The 26,646-nt window shown below is 41.4% G+C and overlaps 3 protein-coding genes across 12 annotated transcripts in view; 2 read left to right on the top strand and 1 right to left on the bottom strand.

The window, feature by feature from the left end:
• Positions 1-7,223: 7,223 nt before the first annotated feature.
• On the bottom strand, positions 7,224-8,648 carry vcpkmt (valosin containing protein lysine (K) methyltransferase). Its single transcript, XM_034859067.1, has 5 exons — positions 8,338-8,648; positions 8,005-8,115; positions 7,819-7,891; positions 7,555-7,674; positions 7,224-7,427 (listed from the first exon to the last, which is right to left on the bottom strand). Exons 1-5 carry the CDS (start codon positions 8,592-8,594, stop codon positions 7,323-7,325), a joined length of 666 nt encoding a protein of 221 aa, XP_034714958.1. The 5' UTR covers positions 8,595-8,648; the 3' UTR covers positions 7,224-7,322.
• Positions 8,649-9,221: 573 nt separating this feature from the next.
• Positions 9,222-16,354, top strand: msh4 (mutS homolog 4). Of its 2 annotated transcripts, none has more exons than XR_004654896.1 (20): positions 9,222-9,608; positions 9,861-10,034; positions 10,116-10,279; positions 10,404-10,514; positions 10,694-10,809; positions 10,896-11,069; positions 11,168-11,340; positions 11,447-11,514; positions 11,663-11,737; positions 11,879-11,943; positions 12,553-12,722; positions 12,816-12,952; positions 13,127-13,230; positions 13,735-13,859; positions 14,528-14,728; positions 14,838-14,956; positions 15,070-15,198; positions 15,414-15,588; positions 15,669-15,926; positions 16,067-16,194. XR_004654896.1 is itself a non-coding variant. In XM_034859011.1 (20 exons), exons 1-20 carry the CDS (start codon positions 9,407-9,409, stop codon positions 16,262-16,264), a joined length of 2,769 nt encoding a protein of 922 aa, XP_034714902.1. In that variant the 5' UTR covers positions 9,223-9,406; the 3' UTR covers positions 16,265-16,354. The 2 variants fall into 2 exon arrangements, 1 of the variants encoding a protein (XP_034714902.1); XM_034859011.1 differs by having other exon boundaries at positions 9,223-9,608; positions 15,669-15,757; positions 16,067-16,354.
• Positions 16,355-16,744: 390 nt separating this feature from the next.
• The window catches only part of ktn1 (kinectin 1), a 20,793-nt gene continuing 10,891 nt past the window's right edge, over positions 16,745-26,646 (top strand). For 6 of the 9 annotated variants that reach the window (XM_034857986.1, XM_034857992.1, XM_034857993.1 and 3 more), the window contains exons 1-12: positions 16,745-17,012; positions 21,772-22,460; positions 22,560-22,724; positions 22,845-22,961; positions 23,097-23,227; positions 23,370-23,474; positions 23,596-23,736; positions 23,889-23,995; positions 24,276-24,420; positions 24,953-25,049; positions 25,166-25,350; positions 25,472-25,561. In XM_034857986.1, the coding sequence (XP_034713877.1) occupies positions 21,773-22,460; positions 22,560-22,724; positions 22,845-22,961; positions 23,097-23,227; positions 23,370-23,474; positions 23,596-23,736; positions 23,889-23,995; positions 24,276-24,420; positions 24,953-25,049; positions 25,166-25,350; positions 25,472-25,561 (1,971 nt within the window). In that variant the 5' untranslated portion in view covers positions 16,745-17,012; position 21,772. The remainder of the gene's footprint in view (positions 17,013-21,771; positions 22,461-22,559; positions 22,725-22,844; positions 22,962-23,096; positions 23,228-23,369; positions 23,475-23,595; positions 23,737-23,888; positions 23,996-24,275; positions 24,421-24,952; positions 25,050-25,165; positions 25,351-25,471; positions 25,562-26,646) is intronic. The other 3 variants (XM_034857987.1, XM_034857990.1, XM_034857991.1) reach the window with 3 other exon arrangements.

Genomic DNA, 26,646 nt, shown 5'->3' on the forward strand with positions numbered 1-26,646 from the left:
TACAGCCATTATGTGTATTTATATAACCTTACAAAAGTTGGGGATATCTTCACAATCTATGGAGAGATTTCAACATTCTAGGAAGATTGTGTCTGTATTATTATCCTTTTCTACTCTGCTAAAAATACCCACCATTTAATTATTGCTGCTGCTGAATAATCATTTCAGTAAAATATGACTTTAATAGTTGAATTTGTCAGTTCAACTGTCGACTAGTAAACAGTGAAAGAATGTTTTTAGTTTTCATTCAAGCTGATTAACTTGTTTGCTCTCCTGGCAAAGACAGGATTAAAGGTGACCAATGGTGTGACTACTGTGTTTCGGGCTACAGAAGATTAGTTGGTGTTATTCTGCTTTTCCTCTTAGTATACTGAAGGGCACTGTTTCCTGTGTTACATATCCCCATAAAAAATGGCCCCGTGTTTGTTTTTTTACATTTCCAAGAATAGAATGCACACTGTCTTCAAGACAATCAGACACTGTATCCTACATGTGTCTGCATCCACAAGTGTTGTGACTATATCATCACGGTGGCATTGGCTGTGTGGAAAATCTGGTGCTTGGCAAGTTGCTGTAGAGGCCTCAGGATGTTTGCTTTAGCACCACAGAGGTTTCTGTCACACAGGTCAGGTGACATAGACAGATATGGCTCCTCTGCCACAGAAGAGCTTTAGCACAACCCACACACCTCTTGCAGCTGTGATTTAAATGCTCGATTACAAAAAAAAGGGTATATAATCGAAACGATCAGCCACAAACAAAGCAAGTCGAGAACTTATCCAAGTTTCTGAATGTATTTGTAAATGCTTGTTTTCAGTGACGGCTTGGTCGAGGGCCTCCATTAGATTATTCGGCTGTAATGGCCACTTTGGTTCCCACCACTTCATTACAACCACATGATCCTCAGCTTTATTGGTAAGACTGGGGCCCGTGGGGCAAGGACAGAGACTGTAAGCAATGTTTTATGACCTCTCCTCTGTAAAGATGAGCCCCCCCGGCCCTTCTGTCAACTCCCTCTGTGCTCATCTGGAATTCCTTACACTTCCTGAGAGGAAAGGTCAGAAAAGAAAGCTCACTAATAGGAGCTGTTGAAATAGTCCTCATTCTTCATGATTAAGAAGTCTTAGACTGGTCAGCTTTTGCAAAGATGGGGTTGAATATGATTGTGTTCACTACAGCACAGCAGCATGTTCATTTAGCTCCTCACAAACCGTAAGCTTACTTCCGATTCGTAACTTATTGGTGTCATCATTTACAACGTAAAATGGCAAATGACCTAAAATACTTCCACTGGTTTGGACAAGAATGTCTATGACAGATTTGTCCTATGTGGCTTCCTCTATTCGACATAGAAAGAGGAAGAGTGGGAAGAAATCGAAAGAAACTCTACTCTCTGTGAGCAAAGTTCTGCAATATAGAAACACACCCTTTTTCCCCTTTGTCACAATGGCAGCTCATGCTCACCCTTAGTTAGTCAACTTGACAAAGATTTGTAACAGCATCAGGAAAAAACTGTGGTGAGTGGTATTACAGCTGCTCATTACATGCCTACAAACCTAGCCTGAATTATGTTTGTGGTTTTAAGGGGTGTGGTTCCTCTTCCTCACTTGTCTTCACTTCCCTTTTAACTACAGCTGCATGGTAACATTTGCGCAGGTAGCACCAATGTAATAATCCTTTCTGACTGCGGGTTGTGAATATAGTCATCGCTGGTTTAATGTTGGCCTACAGTTCAACAGCCAGCCACACCCAGCTGGATAATCACTGTAGGATTTGACATGCATGCAGATACAGATATTCTTGTGCACATTGGGGAACCCAGCGTTTTATTTATCTGTCAAATGGTAAAATGGAACACTCCAAGCCAAAGCTTACACAGCACAGTTCAAGGACAGTAAAAGCCTTTTTGGTTATAAAACTTATCTCTCTGTCCTCTGCACCTTCAGTAGCCCTTTTTTCAAATGAGCAGCGGAACAATAAACTCACTCAGAGCTCAGTGTAAAACATGTCCGGATGTGGCTGAAAGTTCTTTCACGTTTCCTGCTGAGGTTAATGCTCTTGAATGCCACTCTACATGCAAACCCCTATTTCCTTTTTACACATATGCACTCCTTTCTGTTTATAATGTGGGTGTGACTTAAGATTGTTTTGACTGCAAGTGTATCAGTGCAGGTTTTACTCATAAACAGTCTAAAACATGTGCTATGGTTTTTATAGGGGTTATGCTGTGGTATATGTCAGCTAAACAAGTTTGAAAATGTGAGGCTATCAAGTCCAAGGTGCACTCTGGGCATTGGTCCCAAATGCATTCCATTCATATCTGCAACTGAAGGTTACTTGCTGTGGGGAAATTACAAATCCAGAGAACCAGAAAATTATTATGAAAGGCTGGATGTCCACATGACATAACCAATTTGTTTTTTATTGGATAAAGTACTCATACAAGCATTAAATACATAATTTGAGCCACTAACCATACAGTTTTGTTAGTACAGTCTCACTGGCCTATAATCATGTTAGTTATCCACTTAAAAAATCCATCCAATCTAAGATCCCATTACATCTTTTAAGCCTCAGGGCTTCTATTTATATTCCATTATGTGAAAACCTAAAATTTGTCCACATGGTTTCGCTTGAGAAATGCAGGATGTTTGCCTCAGCTGTGTGAGAGTGTGAACCAGTTTGTCCCTGGACTCATACGCTGTGTTTTCCAGCTGTAACACAGAGAGTTAAGAGGATCACAGCATCATGCCTTTAGATGTAAGCAATACTACGTATAGGGCAAGAGGGGTGGGGGTGGCGCTATTGATGTTGCAGCAGCTTGAGGTGTCCTGTGTCTCTTGGCTGCAAGGAACAAAAAAAGTGCATTTGTTTCTAAAGCAAAATGAAACAAATTGGAGTTTTTTTCCACACAACCTATTCACACAGTATGCTGCAGAGCACTGGCCTAAGCAATGTGGCATCTGCAATTTGGCTTTACATAACCTCCTCAACACTCACATCAAAGTATGCAGTAACGTAGATTAGATAGTTGTTCACCCAGCAGCAGTATCCACCAGCCCATGTTATCACTCATAGCTTCCACACGCTGACTGACAAAATGATGATCAATGCAAAGCAACCCCAAAGGCCTCCCTCAACAGCTTGCTACAACACTGTTGCGCTCCATGCCTGACTACATTTGTATATCTGACAGGATCACTGTAATTACAAAGGAGACACTGTTTTGAGTGACAGTGTCTCTGGATTTGAACACCAGCATTGAGCTTTGGAGAAAATCTCACATCTAAGGCAAGTCAGGTGCTGCTGCCACTCACGCACACAGTCCAGATTCAGACTACTGAGATGTAATGACTCAGGGAAACATTACACACACATTCTGCACCCTCCCCTCTGCTATTCTCTCCTTGGTGCTGGGCTGCCACACATCCTAATGATGACAAATACATCATTGCACTAGAACGCCGGGACACTAGCAAGTCAAGTCTCCACACATAACGTAAGGTGGTATTTCAAACAAGGGATCAATACACTATCACCGAAACCACATTTGAGTCACAATGAACCTATATTTATAGAACCTGTGTATATATCGAGCAAGTATACAAAAATATAAGTGTGCACAATATTCTCACAGTACTGAATTTGTGTCCTCCCTCAACTGCAGCACAACTGAAATAACAGCAGCCCCGCACTCCTCATGTGGGGGGGGGGGGGGGGGGGGGGGGGGGGGGGGGGGGGGGGGGGGGGAGGCATTGGGATGAGGGGGATTGAGTCAGCATTGTGTTACTATAAGCTAGTTGTCCCGTTGCTTTAAAATCCACTGAAAAAGAGTGTTTTGTTGCATCTCATTATTGGAGATGGGGACAGAGCTGCAAAACAAAACTAATCAAATATTATCTATTTTGGAATGGAGCTCTAGCTTGTTGTCTGTCCGTGGAGGATAAAGTTCACTGGGCCCTGTTTGTCATGTGAAAGAGAGAAAGGTGCTCTGTGTATGTGGAAAGGAAGATTGTGGAGGTGGGGGTACCTTTGATGGATGATAGGAGTCCCACATTTCTGCAGCCTTCTTCTATTTTTAATCAGCCCAGTTTGATGTCTATTCTTGAGCCACTCCCTAATAGTTAGTGTGAAAATGAGTCTTCCTTTCTGGAACAGTGTCTCTTGGCTCCAGGCAGCGTGAGGATGGTGACACAAAGGATCTTCTGTGTCACTTGGCTGTGATGCAGCAAAGTGGTGCACATCACACAGCCTGCACGGAGTCAGACTCTCCTCAACCCATCTGGTTTGGAGGGGGGCTGCATTGCTCCCTAATGTTTTATTGTTTTAAAAGGATCGGGTGAGGTGATACGCGTGCATTACTGAGTCCATGTAGATGATTTTCACTATGTTTTGTGTAGAAAGTGCAGACTGGCCTGGGGTTGAATTGCACATTAAATCACAAAGACAACAGTGAGACTAATCCCACACAAAAAGACAAAACAGCCCCAGTGAATGGCATCATCATTAATGCCATAATTAATAAACTGTATTTAAATAAGAAGCCTGTGTTGAAACAGTGTACCATGTTGCCTATGCAGCTCTTTATGAGGACTTGAACTCTGTAGTTTGTACTGCAGGTATTCCACACAGGTAAGAGTATTTTTACTAGTGGCACCATCTGTTGGCAGAAAATGCCCCCATTCTGTCTCGGTGCATGCAGCATGTACCCTACTGTTCTGTAGTGTTTCTTATGGTCATCAGAATCAACTGTAATGTGTACATTATTACAGTTTAGAGACACTGCTGCTTCACTGTGGGCTGTCCTCATTTACCCTGAGCTTGCCTGTATCCCCCTGTAGTGCTAGCCTAATTAGCCAACCACAAGAAGACTATAACCACCCTATTTTAATTTTATTTGTTGGTTAACTTTTAAGAAGGAGACAGCACCAGAGAGACTGGAAATATATTTCTAAATGATTTAACTAGGAGAGAGCTATGGGTGAGCAGGAGCATGAAATGTTGACACAGAATAGTGGAGCTCCCCTCTAATCTTCCCAATAACCCCTCTGGGTCCTGTCCCAGCCACACAGGGGGATATAGACTTAATACCAGCTGTGAGTCAAATTAATTAGTTGAACATATCCTGGTCAAAGCCAAAGTAGACTTCAACAGTAGGCTGGCTCTTATCGTACCAGCTGCCCCAGGCAGAAATGAGAGGGCAGTGAAGGACCACAGGGAAGGATTGTCTTAAATGATCCACTGCAGTAATTTTAGTAACTGTAAAAAAGAAAAAGGCCATTAATCTCAATCTGTCCTTCTTGTGATAGGTCATATCATAGAACAAGGCTGTCCAGGGACTCAGGGGTCAGATTGTTCAACTAGGATTCAACCCAACCACACAATCTCTTTCTCCATCCTCATACAGTTTTCACATTCACATTTGGGATATTGGTTAATAATCTACTAGTTGGGACAGGAAGGGTTGTATTTGTTTGTACTTCAGATGAGCAAACTGTTCACAATGTTGTATTTAAATGAGTTAGCATTAACTCTACACAAAGCAAAAGCATCCTCTTAAAGTTGGATTATGAAGTTACTTGTTTGTTTAAATAAAAAATCTAATCAAGAAATATTGGGTGAGACACAATGCCATCACAGATGTCCCTGCTGTCCAGTTTAACCCATGTCAGTTTTGGACTCCTGGATTCCTATGGAGAAATATTAGGATGGGCATGAGCAGCATCTTAATAATGCATTCTCAAACTTGGTACTCATTGCATTATTCTATTTAGTGATTTTACTATTTGATGGAACTTTACCTGTCAACCCCACCCCCAACTTTACCATTAACATTTATATCTGGTCTGAGCGTTGGTGGCCACCCTGCTCATTACAGTACAGCGCCGCTGTGTAAACAAAGAGCAGCATGAAAGGCTGTGAGGGGCCCCTGCATGCCTGTGGGAGTATGGGGCATACTTTGTGGTTTATGCTTGAAAAAGAGCCATAATCTTCCAGCTAATCTGGGGCTTGGGGTGGAACTCCCCTTGCATTGAGCAAAAGCTTTTGAGGGCAAGAGCTAGCAAACACTATGTTGGCATCGGTTTTAAAATATGTACTAATACACACAAAGATAAACATATGGATTGAAGAATTTTAGTCATGATTTATTTTCCCATCTGTCCCAAAGTTCTAATAATGTAGTAACAACAATGTCTTCATAATTAAAGTTCATATTAAGAGTTTTGATAACAAGCTAGGCCCTCATGATTAATAATCTAATTGCAGTTTTGTTGCACAGACTAAACATTTACACACATTTAAAAACTTTTTTTGGAGACTTCGAGCAACGACTGCCCCCTGGTGCTGAATGTCTGAATTGACATACCTCGATCACAATTAAAGGAAATCCTGTATATTATTAAAACAACTCTAACGACAATTTACAGCTGTCTATAGCTGCTCATTTCTGGGGGGGAACTTTTGAAGTAATAATAATGATGACATAAAGCATTAATTCAATCTACACAGTTCCCCTCCCCTGGAATGAGCAGCTACAGAACTATTTAAATCTGACATGTGACTGTGCATATTATCTTAATATAAAACATCCACATTAATGCAGTGTATGTTTAATTATGCACAGTAAAACAAAAGGGCCATGGATAAGAGCAGAAGCAAAGTCAGTCTCATGTTTGTAGTTTACTGAGCAGCCCATCCCTCTGCTACACCCATGTACCTGCATACATTTTTTAAAAATCTCCTGAAACACCACCTGCTTACCCCAGCCTGCAACCTCCATTAGCTTAGCCACAGTAATTCTGTAAAGTGTCATTGTGTTTTATGAAAGGCGCAGTATGATTAAAAGTTATCATTATTATTATTATAAACTCTGGACTTTTCCTCTGTCATTGTGTTTTGCACAAAAAAAAAATCAAAACATTTGCAAAACTAATCTTCTATCTCAAACATCCAAAAGAACACAAAACCCCCTTTCTGGTCTATTTGGCATCCCTCAAGCTGAAATAACTAATTGTATTAAAGATAACCATTATTGTTATGTCTGTACTTGCACATCATTGACCTTCGCAGCCCTACAATTACACAGACCAATAAAATAAACTTGGTTTATAGTGTATGAAAAACATATTTTTTAAACAATGAACTCACTTTTTACTAGTTTTTTTTAATAACTATATATCAGAACAGTTTTTGTACATTAGAAACATGTTTTCTTTAAAAAAAAAAAAACTTAAAAACTTAAAAAGAGTGCAGAAATAAAGATACATTGAATAATATAAACATGCCAGACTTAAATCTCATTTCCATGTGACCACACAATTTCAGACTTTTCTCCAGATGTGCAGGATGCGGATGTCTGGACTACTAAACTCTGGGTCTTGCTTGTCTGAAGGGATCTCTTCACAGTTGAAGCTTTGTTCCAGCAACTAAAAGGTAATACAAAGCACCACAATGACTCACTGAAAGGTAATGTCAAATATATCAGCTTCTTTATAAATGCATTTACATATTTATTAGCATTTAAAAATGGAACACACACAGTTGGACTCTCACCTCAAAAAACTGCATTTCCACTTTTGGGTTGACGCCCTCTGTGCGTTGCTCATAGCAGCAAATAATGCAAGTCTCTGGTCCAGAGAGCAGCTTCAAACTCTCCACCAGCGGAACAATAGACTGTGGAAAATAATCATAAGTCACAAAGAGGAATACAGTGCTACACTACGTTTATTTTGTTTTGCAATGATGTTGAAACAGGCACAACTTTGCAAGAGTCATGTTTAAATTGAAAAGCCTAAGTAGAAAATTACAGTAAAGTACCTGCTCATAATAGATGCAATCTGCCATGAGGACATAATGTGGAGGAGGATGGAAGTCAGACACATCTTCGCCCCTTAGTAATAGAGTAAACATAAAAAAGTTAGTTAGCATTTGGAAATATCTTGCAAGATGTCAACATGCAGTTTGGATGATTGAAATCCCAAAAAACGAAATGCAAGTACAAACCATTTCAGTACCTTGGCAGTAACGGATCCACTGATAAGTGCCTGGTTTTCCTGGATGTTTACCATCAGAAGCGTCTGCAAATCCTCAAGGTCTGTCACAGTAACTAGAGCTCTGTGGGATTTAAAAACGTTACTACACGTCAATGAAAAACTATATTTTGGCTTTCTATAGATTATAATTAAAATGATATCAAGGCTGTTATTCCACTCACTGTAAAGCGCTGCTTAGCTAGTCGTTAAACTGCGATAAGTTGTTGATATATGTATATTAACGTGACTATTTAAACGACAGTGACATATAAACGCATCAACTAACGTTAAGCCGTTGTCTCACCCCAGTGTTGCTGCCATCAGACCAACAACTCCCGTCCCAGCTCCTAACTCCACAACACTCCTGCCAGCCCAGACGTTCACTCCTGAGGACGGGTCATAAAATTGTTTTGTCTCTAAATATTTTGCCAGAACGATAGCTGCATCCCAAACAACGCAGCCAACGTCCCCCAAGTAGCACTGCTTCACCTTTAAGGTACACCCGTCGTTTTTCTCAATTTCTCTCACAAAGTAATCAACCTCATTAGCGCCAGCCGCCATGTTGGCCGCGAACGGAACAAGCAGAAGACTTCCGGTCTGAAAGTTTCCAGAATAAAAGCGTATTTCATTAATGGTCTCACTCTTCGTCTTAGTTACACAATATAAAGAAAGTGAAAAACACGTTTTTAGATGTATATTGATTAATAACATAATTTATTATTTAATAGGCCTACCACATCATTAAAAAAGGAAAGAAGAAGACGTGCCTATTAATATGAGATTCCTGAAGCTAACACATTTCCTTCTGATGTTAAATCATTGCGGAGTTTAGCTCTTTCTATAAGGTGTATAGGCTCACTATCCCTGGATGACCCATAGACATGGGTAGTTGGATATTGCAGCTATTTTTTCCCCTCATTTTCTCCTTTCAAGTATTTTGATCTCCAAGATTAGAATAATGAAATTTTACTATGGCTTGCGAACAACACAGCACACTGCATCCCTTTGTGTAGCCTACTTTTGTTTTGTATTTATATTGCTAACATATAAATATTCAGGTAAATTATATTAGCAGATGTATAAAAAAAAAATAAGTGATACAAATGTCAATCAATTGGTCAATCGCCTTGGTTTGAAAGTGTGACATTGCTGACATGCGCAGATGCTATATGCTGGGATCCGCGTGATCCCGCGTTCTCCGCGGGCTTCACGCGCGGATTAGGAAGTACATTCGGTGTGGGGTTTTATTAGCTACGTGCAGGACTTCAATTTAGGTGACTTTTTGTTGTTACTGGTCTATTCACTGAGTTTTCCAGATGTATTAAGGAGTTTGGTATTAAACGTCCATTAACCTGCCTTTGCGAGGGTTTGAAATGTTTCGTAGCAGCACAGATGAGGTAGGTGACACCCCAGAATGTGGACAAACATGGGGTGTGTCCCCAATGGACAGAAGCGGACTAAATGAAACCACCTCGTACGGTCCCGCATCAACTTCCTCCGATTCATCCCATCAAAGTTTAGATGAAAGCAGTACGATTTTCAACCATGGTCCATCACTCCCCCAAGTGGCCTCAGGTGATGTTATGGATAGCTAAGTAGTTTAAGCTAACATTAGCATTTTTCACTTTCACAACAATGGCACACAAAACGAGGATAGAGACAGTAAGCTATAATAATGACATTTCTGATACAACATTTTCTTTTTTTAAATGTGGCTCATAGAAGGACAATGGGGCCAAATTTGTAAGAGACCTGAAGACCTTGTCTTTGGGCATTATCAACAATAATATGACACAGACCCTCTCCTCATATTTTATCTTGACACAGGTCAGTTCCATCACAGCCTCAGGTTAGGCAGGAACAATTCATCACTCTTTCCATCTACCTCGGATAGCTCTTCCCACCACAGCCGTGGAGGAACACCGAAACAAAGGAGGACCCCGGGGTCTGCTGGAGCTACTGGCACACACCCAGCACGGACACCAGTGACTGATCATACTGGTACTTCAGCCTTAGACAATGTTTGACCATGTCAATAAGGCTAAAGCTGTGCTTCTCATTCCGATTTCTGTGTTTTTGCAGTAACAAGTTGCTCCTCTGCGACCACAACCTCTGGTGCATCTGTGATTGTGGCAGTAGTTGAAGGGCGTGGTTTGGCCAGGGGAGAGATTGGCATGGCCAGTCTCAACTTGAAATATCCAGAGCTTATACTCTCACAGTTTGCAGATACTGGGACCTATGCCAAGGTAACCCATGCATTGTCAAAAGCTATAACCTAGATGCTTGATTGGCTGTTAATCATCGCTACTCTCAGCAGAGACTCTAAAATAGAGGAAACTCCTGTTTCACTCATATGTTACTCTTCTAAAGGTCATAACCAAGATTCACATCTTGGTGCCACTGGAAATACTGATGCCAGACACAGCCAGTGAGAAGGGGAAAGGGACAAAGCTGTTCAACCTCATCACAGAAAACTTTCCGGTACCAATGCAGAATAGATGTTTTGAGTAAAAATGCCCACTTTCAAAGCAGCTCGCTCGCTCACTCATGCTCATTCACTTGCTCACTGTACATTACTACGCGTATTGTGCGTTCCCCCTATTGACATGTTGTGTTCCTGTAAAATTTGCAATTTATTATGTTTTTTTTTTTTTTGTCAGGGAGTAGCTTTCACTGCTATCCAAAGAAAGTATTTTAATGAAAGGAAAGGACTGGAGTACATTCAGCAGCTGTGTGCTCCAGAATTTGCCACCGTCCTCATGGAAGTACAAGCTAAGTACGCCACTGAGTACAACAAGTTATACAAATAGATGCACTGTAAGACTACTGTTTTTTAATGACCACATGTCATGATTTGTTTAGGTATTATTGTCTAGCAGCAGCAGCTGCTTTGCTGAAATATTTAGAGTTCATCCAGAACTCTGTCTACGCTGCCAAGTCTCTCAAAGTGAGCTTTAAAGGGAGTGAACAGACAGCAATGATCGACTCAGCATCTGCCGCTAATTTGGAGTTGGTGGTCAATAATAGAGACCACAGGTAAGAGGGTGAGACGATGACAGCGCTATCTTTGTATGTGTAGTGCATTTATAATCATGCACAGTAAGTGTTCAGTCTGTCTGCTTTTCTTTTTATAGGAGCGAGCATTCCCTTTTAGGAGTACTTAATCACACCAAAACGCCTGGTGGAGCTAGAAGGTTGCGCTCCAATATTCTGGAGCCTCTGGTGGATGTGGACACCATCAACATACGCTTGGACACCATACAAGAGTTGCTGCAGGATGAGGAGCTCTTTTTTGGCCTGAAGAATGGTCAGGAATAAGCGCAAACTTTTTGAAAGCATACATTTAATAATGTGCTTACTGAAAATGAGAGCGTGACACAGTATTTCAGCGTCTCTTCTTTTTTACTCCTTAGCCATAGGTCATTTTCTTGACATTGACCAGCTGCTTTCTGTTCTTGTCCAGATCCCAAAGCAGGAAACAGTATGTATAGTACCTTCAGTACTCATGATTTTATCGCAATTAAATGTCTGGCATTGAGTGAACTTGTGTGTGTGTGTGTGTGTGTGTTTTTTGAAATGCTTTACTAACTAAATTAACAAAATGTCCCAAAATGGCCCTATTTCTACAGGTTCAAGTGGCTGAAGCAAAGATTACACACGTCATTCAGCTGAAACACACATTGGACCTGGTGCCACGGTTAAGGGTCTGTAAAATCTATTCAAAAGGATCTTGTAGCCATGGATAGAAATAGAAACAAAATGTTACTCGGCGAAAGCATTTGACTAATTGTTATTTAGTTAGAATGCAAATAGTAAGTCCTTTAAGCATTACACTTTATGAACAGATGGTGTTAAAGAACTGCAAGACGGCTCTGCTCAAGGCATACTACACCTCACTGGAAGACAACAGGTACCAAGCCTTGTGCCCATGTCGGACACACATTTACTATCATATACTTTCTACTGACATATTCCACTGTATATATTTTAGAGCCCGACCGATATAGTAAATATATTATATTATATATATTAAAAAAAATCATCAGAAACATTTATAATGACAAATAAATGATTTTGATAAATTAATATTTAAAAATTTAAATAAAAATGGACATGTCAACCATGTTATGAGTGTTGGTGTTGCATAGTCCGTCCACCAGATGGCGCTCTACAACGTCCCTGTTGGCAACACTGATTATTTGTTTTTGTTGTATTTTTTGTTCAGAGGACTTTACATTTTATATCTTAAGTACATATTTTTATATATTTTATTTATCAGCACTTTAATTTATTTTGATGTTCATCTGTTCTTTTGTGACAATGAAACAAATTATTTTATTATTTTAGTGAGAACTCATAAATAACAACAAATAACTAATGTTAGGGAAATCTGTTTATGTTTTGTTACGCGTTTCTGGATTTTTTAATATATATACTGTAGGCTGAAACATATTTGTACCTGTATCGGCCTTAAAAATCCTTAATCGGTCGTGCTGTAATATATTTGTGTCCGTCTCAGGTTTGACATGATCCTAGAGCAGATCAAGACGGTAATTAATGATGACACTACTTACCTGAAGGGGAGCCTGAACATGCGCACCCAGAAGTGTTACGCTGTCCGACCAAATATCAACGAGTTCCTCGACATTGCACGCAGAGCTTACACTGAGATAGTAGACGACATTGCAGGTGTGTATTTTGTCAGTTCATACCGTTGGTTTGCAATATTTGTATTTAGTATTTATGCACCAAAGCTTCTTTATATGGCATTGTAATGCAAAGGGCTAGTGAATCAGATGGGGGAGAGATACGGTTTCCCAATGCGTACCAGCTTCAGCACAGCTCGAGGTTTCTTCATCCAGATGAAGCTTGAAGGAGTGGTCTTGCCTGAAGGGAAACTTCCCCCTGAGTTTATTAAGGTAAAGTCTGCTAAATTCAGGTAAGTGAAAACACCTGAAAGCTAACGGATTAACTTAAAACAGATACAATTAGCTCAGCTGTGAGTGAAGAAGGAGGAATTTCCCCCATGGGGACTATGCATTTTGAATCATTGAATGAACACAAAAGCTGGGTTTCAACATCTGCCACCGCAGGTCACAAAGCACAAGAACAACTATGGCTTCACTATTGCTGACCTGATGAAGATGAACGACCGCTGTGATGAGGCCCTGAGGGAGATCTTTCACATGTCCTATGTGTAAGGAGCTCTCCATGCTGTGACTTACAAATGTGCATAGTAATGTAAACTGTACTGAATATTAAAAGAGACAGAAGGATTTGAACAAGGGCTGTCCTCATCTAAAGGATTTCTTAGCTAAGTAATAATAGAATTCCCTTGAGTAATTACTTAATTGAAGCTGTCAAATTCTGTCCCTGGCACTCTTTCCATTTCAAAGATGAATGTGATTATGCAGAAATGGGGCGAAGTTCAAAGCTTATCTTTCACTATTGTTTTGATACCACAGATGTGACTATTATTGTAATGTAATGGCTTTTAATTCCCAGATAACCACAAATTAGTCAACTCAGTCATTAAAAGGGGAAGCAAGATTTTATATTTCTTTATCTAAGCAAGTTTTTATCTTATTACCCGCTGATTCAATGTGTTGTGTTCTACTTTTTGTCCTCTGGTGGGTGCTATTAGTTAGCTAATTTTCCTCCGGTGCAATGCCCCTGCAGCATCTAACCTGTCTTCATACAGGGTGATATGTCAACTGCTCAGCACTATCCACGAGCACGTTCACTGCCTATACAAGCTGTCTGATGCCGTATCCATGCTCGACATGTTGCTGTCACTGGCCAATGCATGCACCATCTCAGACTATGGTAAGTATGATCACTGTTTATTTCTGCTCTCAAGTCAGTCAAACTGTAAAATTAACCTGAAACAGTCTGACTCTGATCTGTTGTCTCAGGGAGGGCAGTGTGGACACAAGGCAGCACTGTGCTTCACTGAGCTGGCAGCTCTGCTGGCCTCAGTTCTTTTTTTTTTTGGGTGGGTTGTGGGCAGCAGCGGCCACGTGGGTGGTGAGCGCCTCTCCTCAGTTGTCTAAAAGTGTATCTCCATAGACGCTCCATAGCGCTGACTGCCTGCCCCCCTCTAGCCCGGCCAGTTTGTACTCAGATTACCCTTGTTACATAACCGTGCACTGGTGCGCTGTATTTACTGAGACAAATCTCCTCAGCAGAGGGGCCAGCTGGCTGGAACCATTGAACACACCTCTCACAAAAATCCACTTTTATTATATTGTGACACAACTTTTCAGTGTAACACCGTAAGAATTTAATTCTATAGCTGAAATCATGCACCTAATAACTGACTCACAGTTTACCGGCTGTATAGGTTTGTAACAAAACTACCAAATACTAACTCATACAGTGTAGCTTTATTTGAATTTGATGCATTTTGATAATTCCATGGAAATGCATGACGGGGTTACGCAAACAAGAAGAGGTATTTATGATGGTTGCTTCTTTTCTGCTGTGTCTGCCAGTGCGCCCCGAGTTCACAGACACACTGGCCATCAAGCAGGGTCGTCACCCCATTCTGGAGAGAATAGTTGGACAGCAGCCTATATCAAACAATAGCTACATCTCCGAAGGCAGCAACTTTGTCATCATCACTGGACCCAACATGAGCGGCAAATCCACCTACCTCAAACAGGTGGCGCTGTGTCAGATCATGGCTCAGATAGGTCAGCATTGGCAAACCTTTCCTTTTAGCCCCACGTGAATTAGGAATGGTAATTGCTAGGCATTGATTTGTCTCCACTTTTGAGTAACGCCTTTGCACTATTATTGCAGGTTCTTTTGTCCCTGCTGAGTATGCCTCTTTTCGTGTTGCTGATCAGGTTTTCACCAGAATTGGTGTGGATGATGATTTTGAAACTAACTCTTCCACCTTCATGTTGGAAATGAAGGAGGTATTTTGTGTTTGTGTTCTCTTTTAGCATTAGGGCTGCTCACGTTCTTTAGTTACATTTATGAGGAAAATAAATCGTGAAATTATGATTAACAGCATTTTTACTTTCCAAAGATCTCTTACATAATTCACAACGTAAGTGACAGGTCCCTGATCATCATAGACGAGTTGGGCCGTGGTACCAGTGCTGAGGAGGGCATTGGCATCTGTCACTCAGTTTGTGAGTTCCTCCTTAGCCACAAGGTAGAGTATGCACTTATACAGTCCTGCACTGACACTCCTTTCTGTGAATGAAATGAAAACCAGATAAATTAGATTCCAATGCTCTATATTTATAATTTAACTTGCTATTGTCTGTTGTGTTACACCTCATAAGTCAACAGTTAAGCTGTTAAGTCAATACGTGTATAGCATTTGTTTTCCAGTGTTTTCATTTTTAAGGTGTGGGCTGTTTGCAGGCGTTCACCCTGTTTGCCACACACTTTATGGAGCTGTGCCAACTCGAGTCTCTTTATCCCAATGTGGAGAACCAGCACATGGAGGTTCAGCACACACGCAGTGGTGACACTGGCACAGAGAGTGTGGTCTATACATATCTGCTGAATCGAGGATGCTCTGAAGAAAGACACTATGGTACAGAGTCAGTGTAATGTTAGTACAATCCTGTTGAAATTGATCATGAAAATTGTAACAGATTGTTTCTGCTCTTCTAGGTCTGAGAGCAGCAGAAATGACTGCACTTCCTTCAAACATAATCCAAGAGGCAAAGATAATTGCCTCTAAAGTTAGCCAGCAGCTTTTGGTATGGTTCCGATCAGCTTTTGAATATTTGTCCTACCATCTTTGGTGCCTCAACCTGTTCTGTGGGCCTTTTATTTACAGTACGTTTTAGGGTGTGCTTTTATAGTACGTCCATTTGGCAAAACAGGAAAACTGGCTTTAATGTTCAAGAAACCAATATTTGACCCTGAGTGAGTCAAATGCTTTACTGTGATGACAGAGGCCACAGACTTAGGCAAATATTTGTATGTCCCATAAATAATTCTGCTTTATATCAGAGAAGTGCTGAGTAAAGAGACACAACCCATGGTGTGGTTTATTATTGCTCTAGGCCAAACATCACAGTGATCCGGAAACGCAGAGGCAAAGAGCTGTGTACCACCTGGCCACCCGCCTCCTGCAGACCGCTAGGAACTCCAGACTGGACCCCGACAGCTTACGTATGTATCTGAAGGGTCTGAAGAAGCAGTATGAGGCAGAGCTGCGGGCAGCAGGGCCGCCTCCGTCCATTGACACAGAAGAGGAATGACTGATTCAGCCCAAGGCAGTGAGAATTTTACAAAATGAAAGTTTTCATAGTTTCATCTGGGCATAATATGTTTAGTTTGACTTTTTTAATATTAAACAGATTTCTTTGAATTCCACTGTTCATGGGTTTCTTTTTGGCCATCATATTAAAAACATTACAATACCACATGTTACTTTTGAAAGAAATGTTGTAAAATGTAAAACTATTGTAGCAAAATATGTGTTGACCCCCCCCAAATAAATACTGTCCTTAGATGAAGATTAAAGAAGTGTGGTTAGGGTGCAAGATACCAGAGATATAAGAAATTAGATAAGAGAAGTGGTTAATTCACTAAATACCACAGATATACTGAAGGTCCCCTCCCATATAATATTGCTCTTTTTGGACTCGGGTTTAATCATAGACAGTCAAATAAATGGACTTTGAGGAAGTGCAATGACCACTCCCCTTTTTGCTTTTGCTTTTAATAAAATTTATAAATCAAGACAGTCTCGAAAAGGCGGGGCTATCTCTTGCTTTACCCTGCGTAGTAACGGCTCCGGCCGGTGTGCTTGGAGTCACAAAACAAGCGTTCCCTAGCAGCCTGATTATGACCCGCCCCCGCGAACCAGAAACGGCAGATAGTGTGACGGATAGCGCAGAAGAAAGCCAAGCTGGAGCTGCCCTGGGAAGTCAAGAGTCTCCCAGAGTCAACGCAGAACTACGCCATTTCACTACTGGCTAAGGGAACAACACACTGAAACTACAGGTATGCTGTGTTTAACAGTTCTCGGCGATATTATGTTGATTTATAGTGAAAAAGCCGCTCATTCCGGTCTAAGCGCAGCTACACTCTTTACCCAGGCCTGGGAACGGCCCTTAGGACTTGAGCGGAAGAATGAAGCAGCAGACCGGGTCAGAGATTTTACGAGAGGGGGAGGCTGGGTCACTAGCAAGACGAGGCCCCCGTCATTGGAGGCAGATTTCCACGCCTCCACACTGGCTGAGAGTGTGTGTTAAAATAAAACTTAGGTGTTCCTGTTAATAATTTTGCTGGTCAGTTTTGTCGCTTAAGGCTTCCTCTGTTCTTTTACCGTAATTGGATTGGTCGGCTAACGTTACCTGGTTCACGTTAGTTGGCTAGCTTTTGCGTTAGCTAGCTCATTCATAATGCTGAGCTTTAGCCACTCTGATAAGAATTTGAGTGGCGACAAGCCTTTTTCTGTGTGGATATATAACTATTATAGCAACTACTTTTATCCCTGTCCAGGTCACTATTGAACCCCCGCTGTTTAAATAAACATTTCTTGCTAGTCATTTCGACCAAGGGAGTCTTTCTTCGACATGTGTGCCTCTTTCGCTTTCATAGTTCAATTGATTATAACGTGTCGTGTGACTTCAGGAGCGAGCTGGGCTAATTTAGCAAGGAAGATTAACGCTATAGATAGATCAGTTCTGCTATTTCTGTGATAACATGCTGTCCACAGGCAGCCTTTTCTTGTTTTAAGAACAGCTGCCATTACGTATCTTGGTTCAGTAGTGTGCACAAGGCCGACATTAGACATGACTGAGCATGCTAGGACCTGCTACTCAACCATAGTGAACTGCCCTTGTTTAATGTTGAGGAAGCTTGCTTGACATCAAAGTCGAGGTGTTACTTTTTCTGGTACTTTTAATGAACGGCACTACTGGATCTGTAATAAAGTGGTGAATAAATGTATAACTAACTGCGCCCTGTTGACTTTTTATTTCTATATAATTATATATTATAATATATACTTTTTGTTTGTTTTACTAACTTTTATCCTGAATGAACTCGAAACCTAACAACTTTTCTGCAGATGATCCTTGAAAATCCTTCAAGCACCCCATTGACCCTACTTTGAGAAACGTTTGCATAGAGTCCATAATGGTATTCCTGTTTTGTTGCATGGTGTTAGTTCTTTGTCAATTTCCTTGAGGTCATTAAGCTGTTGTAAGGTGTGTTGGTTGTAGGGCTGGGCGATATGGATAAAATCCGATATCACGATATTTTGACCTCAATATTGATATTGGGGCGAGATTCTAGGGTTGACAATTGGTGCTTTAACAAAATATCTTCACTCTTAGATAGTAATTGTGGACATTCTGTCTGGTAGAAAAGAACATCACTTTAATGTGTGTTAGCCTTGAAAAGCAGGTAAGAGAAGACCATTATGTCATATCACGATTTTACGATATCCAAAATCAAAGATGATATCTAGTCTCATATCATGATATTGATATAAAATCAATAAATTGCCCAGCCCTAGTTGGTTGTACTTGATTCAAATGGGAAGAGCAGACCATTTCAGAGGACTGATACTTTTTTTCCCACTAAAATCAAAAGCCCTACTGTGTACTTTGCTACCGGAATACTGATAATGGTAAATTATCAGTGGATAGTCCATAGTGCTTAACTATTCAGCGATAACCATCTCTCAGTTGTCTTAATCTAGAGTACTAGTCACCCTAGTTCTAATTCTGATTTTACGATTACACACATAGTTAACTTAGTTTCTGTGCTTTCCTGGACTGGTCGTCTGTTTTTTTAAACATGCTTTTTTTTTGTGAATTGTCAGCTTAAAGATATAAAATGTTGAGTTCTGCATAGCCTAGTTTTCAAGTACTGTCTGTGCTGCTTTTTGGGACCAATAGTTATCAGGGGTTACCTCTCCGTCAGTGCCTGCCAAATCAGGAAGCCTGGCCAGCCAAGTGGTTAGATTCCGGGGAGCCAACAGCCCGAGAGGGCTTTGTCCTCCTGGCTCATTTTGATGCTGGGACAAGGCTCAGGCTGCACTAGAAAACTCATCCACCTTCCACTTTGAGGCATGGAACTGAAAGAAAGCAAGCAGGCCTCAAACCTTTGCACTACTTACTCCACCCATACTTAATGTGCTAAGACAGCAATGTTGCTTCAAGTTTAATTTCACAGCTTCATTTGGTCTGACATGGGAGTTTCCTTGAAAATACAATGCATACGGCATGAGTTAGAACTTTCTGATTTGGTAGCCACTGAAAGTAAGTTATCGTATTCACCGATGCTATGCATGTACAGTAGTATATAATGCACTATGGTCTCTTTATGTCTTTGGTTTTATTTTATAAAACTTTGATCTAGTTGGTGTATGTCTAGGTTTCAGACACAATCTTTAGGCCACTGCCAGGCTTTTTTGGTCTTGGCATGTTGCTTATTAGCCGAAGTGTGTGGTTTTGGTTTTGTCCTTGTAATATGACACATTTTCTAATGAGGTCACGGGTAAGACAACTATAGAGCAAATGGGAGGATTTAAAAAAAAAAAAAAGGAAGCCGTTTTAATATTTTCGTCATGGTACAGGTTGTTGACTGTGCTGGTTTCAACTGTGCTCTCTAAACAATTATCTCTCTTTTTGTTGCTCGCAGTTACATATTTTCTATGAGTTTGCCCCCAGCTGTAACCTTTGGAGTGTGGAGGAATGCACCAGCAAGCCTATCGAATGGGATTGTGAAAATCAAAGCACTACAGAAAATGTTATATAAAAGTTTTTTTTTAGTCAATGCTCAGAGCAAAAGCTTGGTACTTTTAAAAGGCAGAATTTTTTTTTCAGAAAAGGTACGTCAAATATTAAACATAACAGAGCTGGTACATTATTGTGGGTGGGTGTGGAAGACGTTGTGACAGGTTTTTGAGGTGTGAGTGAATGACATGCACCAGCAACACTAAGAAAAATGCCATACGTGTAAAAAATAAATAAAAATAAAAATACTTGGCAATAAGACTTTTCTGATTCTGAATAATGGGGTCAACAGTACACTATAAGGCTAAGCCTGCCATTCCTCAGGAAGCCCTGCAGTGGAAAGTTATTCTTAAGTGTATCATCATGGGTAATCTGCTTAATCCAAATTACTAAAGAGGTCTGCTCTACTGTGCTGACTCCTACGCTATATTACTACCCCAGATCCTGGGTATATGATGGGATTGTGCAACACTTCAGGTCACTCCCTATTGACAACTCAATATTGCTGTGGCCTTAACTTGTCTGCGTTTTTCACAACATTGCTTTTTTTGTAATAAGTGCGTACGTTTGCACAAAGGCACTGCTGTATGACACTCTCCAGATGCACTAATGTTTGGAAAGAATTCTATTTATTTGATCAATATTTTTATTTTGCACTACTACTACTTTGCCTCTTACAAAATTGCAGCACCACCTCTGATTTTTCACATCAAACATTGCATCTGAGGTGTAATCAGATTGATTAAACAGAAAGAAATAAGATAATAAGGGTATATAAGAGGAAAATCAGGAGAAACTGCAAGCTCCCTGCTTAAAATGTTGGAAATAATTTTCTTAGACTAATCACATTACTTGGCTAAGTAACCAAAATTATTGACATATACAGCAACTTCATTTTAACAGCCATCATGCAGCCATTTTTGTAGTATCTTTTATGCCAAGACAATATGACAAATGCTTACAGTTGGTTTGGTTAATCATAGTGGATTTTAGTGAGCAATAAGATGCTTTGTACCTCAAATTATTATATATTTATCTGCATTTATTCCACCCTAGGAGACAACACAGTTCCTAAGAATATCTTTAGCAGATGCTAAACTGAAGTCTCACTCTCAGGGCCTCTTGACTCTGTAAACTGGGTCTGCAATGGAAGAAGAACCTCCTCCTCCCTTGGTTTAAAGCAGGCAGGGGTCAAACTGCAGCTGCAGCAGACCTCAAAGGGTGCCACTTGCATGCTGGTGTATTTTTGCCTCATGCAAATCCATCCTGTTATGAGTTTAGAATACCACCATGTCGTCTTTGTGGGGGCTGAAGGAGGGAAGTGACTAAAAGAGACAGTGAGACATCTTCTTTTTAAGCCTAATTGTCTTTCTGATGTTCTTGGTCTATTTTGTCCACCTTTAAACCTGTGACGTTTTCCATCTGGCTCCTACCAAGCTGTGTTTCAGGTGTATACCCCTTATTGTCTATGTAACTATGTAAAGGTGGGGAGGTTGTTAAGCTGTGTAGCTGGGGTATTGTTATCTAAATTGGATCATAGCGCAATGAAAGGAAAGGGGGTTATTAAGTCCTCTCGCTTGCATCAACTCAATGCTATTGATGTACCAACACCACCTCCCATATCTCAAACTTGCACCAGTTCACATACCGCAGGCTAGCTCTCATGGATGGCAGCAGTGGTTGACCTGCAAATGAAAATGAATATACAGCAAGACTTGTATTGGATGGATATGAGCAGCAATGAAATTACAGATTCATGTACACAATATTGCTGAGATCCTATGTTTTTGTGATCTCTGGATTTGTGCAGCCTTTGGTGTTGCATTTGTTGGTAGAAAGCTATTACCATAATGGTATGCATTCAATATGTGGAAAATATTAGCAGATGCATACCATGATGTGGAATGGAGCAGGTCTGCATTTTAACAGTCTTGATTGTGTGCCAAGTAGCCTAAATTCAAGTTTTTTTTTTTTTTTTTTTCATTTTTTTTTTTCATTCTCCTTCTCTTCAGAATGGCGGTGGATATCTACGACTCCCAGTACCTGCTCATCCTGGCCCCTTCCCTAGTCATTGCCCTTATGTTCCTCTTCTTCTGGCTCTTCATGAAGGAAACCTCCTACGATGAGGTGCTGGCCAGGCAGAAACGGGAACTTAAGCTACCACAATCTAAGCCAGACACCCGTAAGAAAAATGAAAAAAAGAAGAGCAAGAAGAAGGAGTCTGCCAGTGGAGGTGGAGGGGAGTCAGAGGAGGATCTTCGGGATTTTGATGTGGCCGATGGTGCCAACAGCTCCACTCTGGAGGTAGAAGAGGAACCTGCACTAGGGGCTACTCCAGATCCTGCTCCTCCAACACCTATTCCCTTTGTGCCTGTTTCAGTGTCACCTGAGGCTCCTGCTGGTCTAAGGGAGAGAAAGAAGAAGGAGAAAAAGGCTGCCAAGGCGGCGGCTGCTGCTGCTGCTGCTGCTGCTGCAGTTGCTGCTGCTGCTCCTTCTTCTGAGGAGCCAGAAGTGAACGGCTCAAAGCCGGTCAGCCGCAAGACAGAGCCATTCCTTGCGGCAGGCAAACAGTCCAGCCCTCCCTCTCCCCAGCTTGAGGTTCAGGTACAGGTCCAAGCCACTCAGGCTCCTATTCAGGCTCAGACACCTCCACAGATTTCTGGAAAGAAAAAGGAGAAGAAGAAACAAAAAGCAGAGCCCGGTGAGTAGCCAAGAGTACAGTTTAAAGTGGTGTTGTCACTTAGATTCTCGTGGAAAAATGGAAATGACTAAATCTTTGGTTCAATAAATTCCTCCTAAGTCACAGTGGATGACCAGCAGCCAGAGGTCAAGGCTGAGCAGGCTCCAGCTCCAGTCAAGAAGGAAGCGCCTGTTGTGGCTGAAACCAAAGTTGTGGACGGTGCAAACCCAAGTGCTACCAGTGGCAGGAAGAAGAACTCAGCCAAGAGGCAGAAGACTGAGCATGGTAAGGGTGTTACAAGGGTCCCACATGCTAAATTATGTCTAATTTTCTTCACAATATCAGGACATGCACCCAAGCCTGAACTTCTTGCCTTGTAATCAACCAGCTTTTCCTCAAATCCAGTAGATGAAGCCCATGTGCTGGCTGACTCAGCAGCTGCTGCGAACCACCAGGCAAGCCATAACGATGATCTACATTCCAAAGGGAGTGGCAAGAAACAGAAAAATGAGACTGACAAAGGTAGAAGGGGGGGGGAAACAAGCCTGATCCAGTATTTCATTCTTTGTTGCCCCTGCCATTTAAAAAAAAAAAAAAAAAAAAAAAAAAAAAAAAAAAAAATATGCTAAATTGCTTGGTCTTGTGTTTCTTAAACAGAGAACACGGAGGTGAAGCTGAAGGAGCTGCTGTCTGGTCTGTCTAGCCTGGCTCTGTCAGAGGCCGAGGCTGTCACTGTGATGGCTCTCCTCGGGGAGAAGAGCCCTAATGCTTTGGATGCTTGGCACAAAGTGAGAGATTAATAAATGCTACATCTAAATTGGGTGTTGTGACAAGTGACATTTCACACTATTTACATTTGGCAGGAGACATTATATTTGTAGTTGGGACTTGCTATGCCTGGTTTCTTAATGTTATGTTTCTCGCCGCCAGTCTGCGGCCAGGCCTGACCCAGCTGCACAGGAACGAGAGAGACTTCTTACAACTCTGCAGGAGGAGGCTTCCATTGCCAAGGACAAAGTGAAACAGCTTAGCCAGGTCTGGATTCTCATGTTCTTCTTAATGAAGTACATTATATGATACATTATTTATTCCTAACATATTTAAGAGTAATTCATTTGTTTGATAACGGCTTCATGTGGCCTATTCTGTGCTTTAGGAGCTTCAAGTTGAGAAGCAAAAGACAGGCCGGGTGGAGGCCATGATGAGAGAGCAACGTGGAGCCATGGAGAAAGAACTGGGTAGCATGCAGGGCAAAGCACAAGGCAGCTACCAGGAGCTCCAGACTATGCAGATAAAGGTGATTTGACTTGTTTCCTATTTCTTTTAATATCAGTTATTGCAGTATATTTGACAACCTGCTAAAAAAAAATAAAAAATGTAAATAAACCCAGACCTTTTGGCCTTCCCCTTAAGGATGCATGCAGACTGAAGCATCTTGTTTATGTGTAGTTTCAGCAGGTAAGGGAGCAGCTGGAAAGCCAGATCACTCGACTGCAGCAGGAGAACGGCATCCTGAGGGACGCAGTCAGCTCTGCCACCAACCAGATGGAGAGCAAGTCAGTGTTACACTACAATAAATAAACCCTACTGGTCATGCTCACTAGATATTCATATAAGAATATCAGCTTATTGTCTTTGAATTTTAGCTCAGACTTCTCATCTTAAAATTATTCTCCATTTCTTCTGCCTGTGTTGCTCACGTAAGAGATCCATCTGGATGCACAGTTGCACCATGTGAAATGCCCCGTACAGGCTATTTGTTGTTTGATACGTCCCACAATAAGCCCCGTCAACCATTTTCACATCACTTATGTGTGTGCTTTTGTTGCTTTATAGGAATTCAGCAGAGCTGAACAAGCTGCGTTCTGAGTATGCTGGCCTGATGAAAGAGCTGGCAGACAACAACAGCAAGCTGCAGCAGGAGGAGCACCAAAGGAAGTCACTGGAGGTCAACTATAAGCAGAATGTGTCCCAGCTGGAGGTACGCTAATCCAGATGCACAATGTGTTGCTATGTAGGCTGTGCTTCAGTTTTCCCAAGTGAGACAAAACGGTACAAAACCTGCGCCATGCTGCACAGCCTCAAATCTGTTTAAAAGTAGTGGTAACATTACCAAGGAAATGGGAGGAGGTTGAAGTGGATGTCCTGATCAGGGGTGTGGGAAACACAACTTGGGTTGGGAGGATTGTTTTGGCTGTGGAAGCTGGAATGTTTGAGGCTTTGTGCTGTGAATGAACAACCCTTTCCTGTGAGACACCCAGATCAGCCCTTCCTTTCTTTTTATTGACTGTGATTGAAGATGGAAGTTTGAGTTGCTTGAAACAGAATAGTCTTGGCAAAGAACCTGAGAGCCATGTCCAAGAGTTAGGATTTTGATGACAGAAATCGTCATCAAAGAAAGAAGATTGAAGGATGTGATTTGTTAGTGTAGTGTGGCACTACACCACTGGTTTTCTATCGTAATGCGTGGGAGAAACGTGTTCACCAAATTGGATTTATGTCTCCATCCACAGGCCCAACTGCAGGATGCTAAGCGAAGTTGGGACGAACTGCAGAAGTTCCTCCACAGTGTCAATGCTGAGAGAGAGAAACTTCAGGCCTCAAAGCAAGGTGATAAAATATGTCCCACTAAACATTTAGTCCTTCTTAACTTGTTGCTTCTACTACATTAAAGAGAATTGTCAATTACATTCAGCAACTTATTGTCTTTTTATTTGTGGGTGCAGAGCTTCACAGCCAGCTGTTGGCAGTGGAGACGGAGATGAACAACAAGAACAAGGAGATCCAGACCCTACACAGCAGCCTGAGTGAAACAATTGTTTCCAAGGACATGCTGGAGCAGAGAATGATAAGTCTTATGGAGCTGTCCCAGCACAGTATGCCTGATGACTCAATGCAAGCCCGGGTTCAGGTGAGCCGCTACAACATCCCATTTTAGTACTCTGCAGTGTTGATTCCATATTGAGATGCACAGTGAATTTCTCTGAAGCAGAGAACAGACTGTATACACTAAAACAGTCTGTGTTTAACAGGACCTTATGAATGAAAACAAAGGTCTTCAGGTCCAGAGCGAGACCCTGCAAGTCCAGAATGAGACCCTGCATGCCCAGATCTCCTCACAGGTATATTGGACAACCTTATTTACCTATGTTAAGTAGGAAAAATATGCTCACATGTAGGGCTGCACGATTAATTGAATATTAATCACAATATTTTAAATGCGTCATTCTATTCATAGAATGCTCCTTTTTCTTTCTTTTGTTTTTTTACCCGTGTTACATGACCCATTTCTTTAAAGTCGGGCCTGTGTTTATATCTCTCCTCTTACTCTCCGCGCAGCCCCGCACCCATTAACTTTAACACGGCTCCCCAGCAACAGGAAGAGAGAAGGCGCCAAACTTGTGACATTTGTCCACAGTTTTAATAGTTGTTAACACAGCTGTATGTTTTTAAGCATGAGAGGCCAACATGTTTTTGTACCAGTGTTTCCGCTGGTAACTCTCTGCTGCTGTGGTGGCCACGGCAAAAAACACAGAACAAGTTATTGAATGCAACTAACTTCAGGTCGTTGAGTAATAGCGTGTGAGACGGAGCCTGCTGGACCTGGGCGAGAGATATGACCAATGGCCAGAATATCATAGTTCATAAAAATGCAGCTCAGTGACTATACAGACATTTCATATGTGTAACTCTACTGACCCGGCATTCGACCGGTGCTGGACCCATTCATAATGAGTCAGCCGTCACTCTATGAGAAACACACGCTTCAGTCCATCGCACCCCCCCTCTCTCCCTACCTCTTAATCAGTCTGTTATTGTTGTTGAAAACAAGTGAAGGAGCTTTCTCAGAGATGATTTCAAAATAAAAAACTATATATATATATATATATATATATATCCTAGGCTGTGTTTCAGCTGTATAATATCAAACAGGCAAGGAAACCCTGTCTTTGCATTTCATTTGAATCCCAATCTATTTTAATAGAAGAGCTTGTTAAAAGTGGGCTAAAGGAGTTTGAAGGATTTGATGCTAGGGAGTGTGGCAAGCTGGTTTAGCGAAGGCTAAAAGGGAAGAAGGCCAAATTACAGGTGTTGGGGCATGCGGCAGGAAGGGGGGACCAGCTTTAAGACTTTTGGCGGTTTTCCACTGCGTGGTATCTACTCGACTCGCCTCGGGTCTACTCGCTTTTTTTGGTTTTCCATTACG

This window comes from Etheostoma cragini, chromosome 20, assembly GCF_013103735.1.
Source record: "Etheostoma cragini isolate CJK2018 chromosome 20, CSU_Ecrag_1.0, whole genome shotgun sequence".
NCBI classification, from domain to species: Eukaryota; Metazoa; Chordata; class Actinopteri; order Perciformes; family Percidae; genus Etheostoma; species Etheostoma cragini.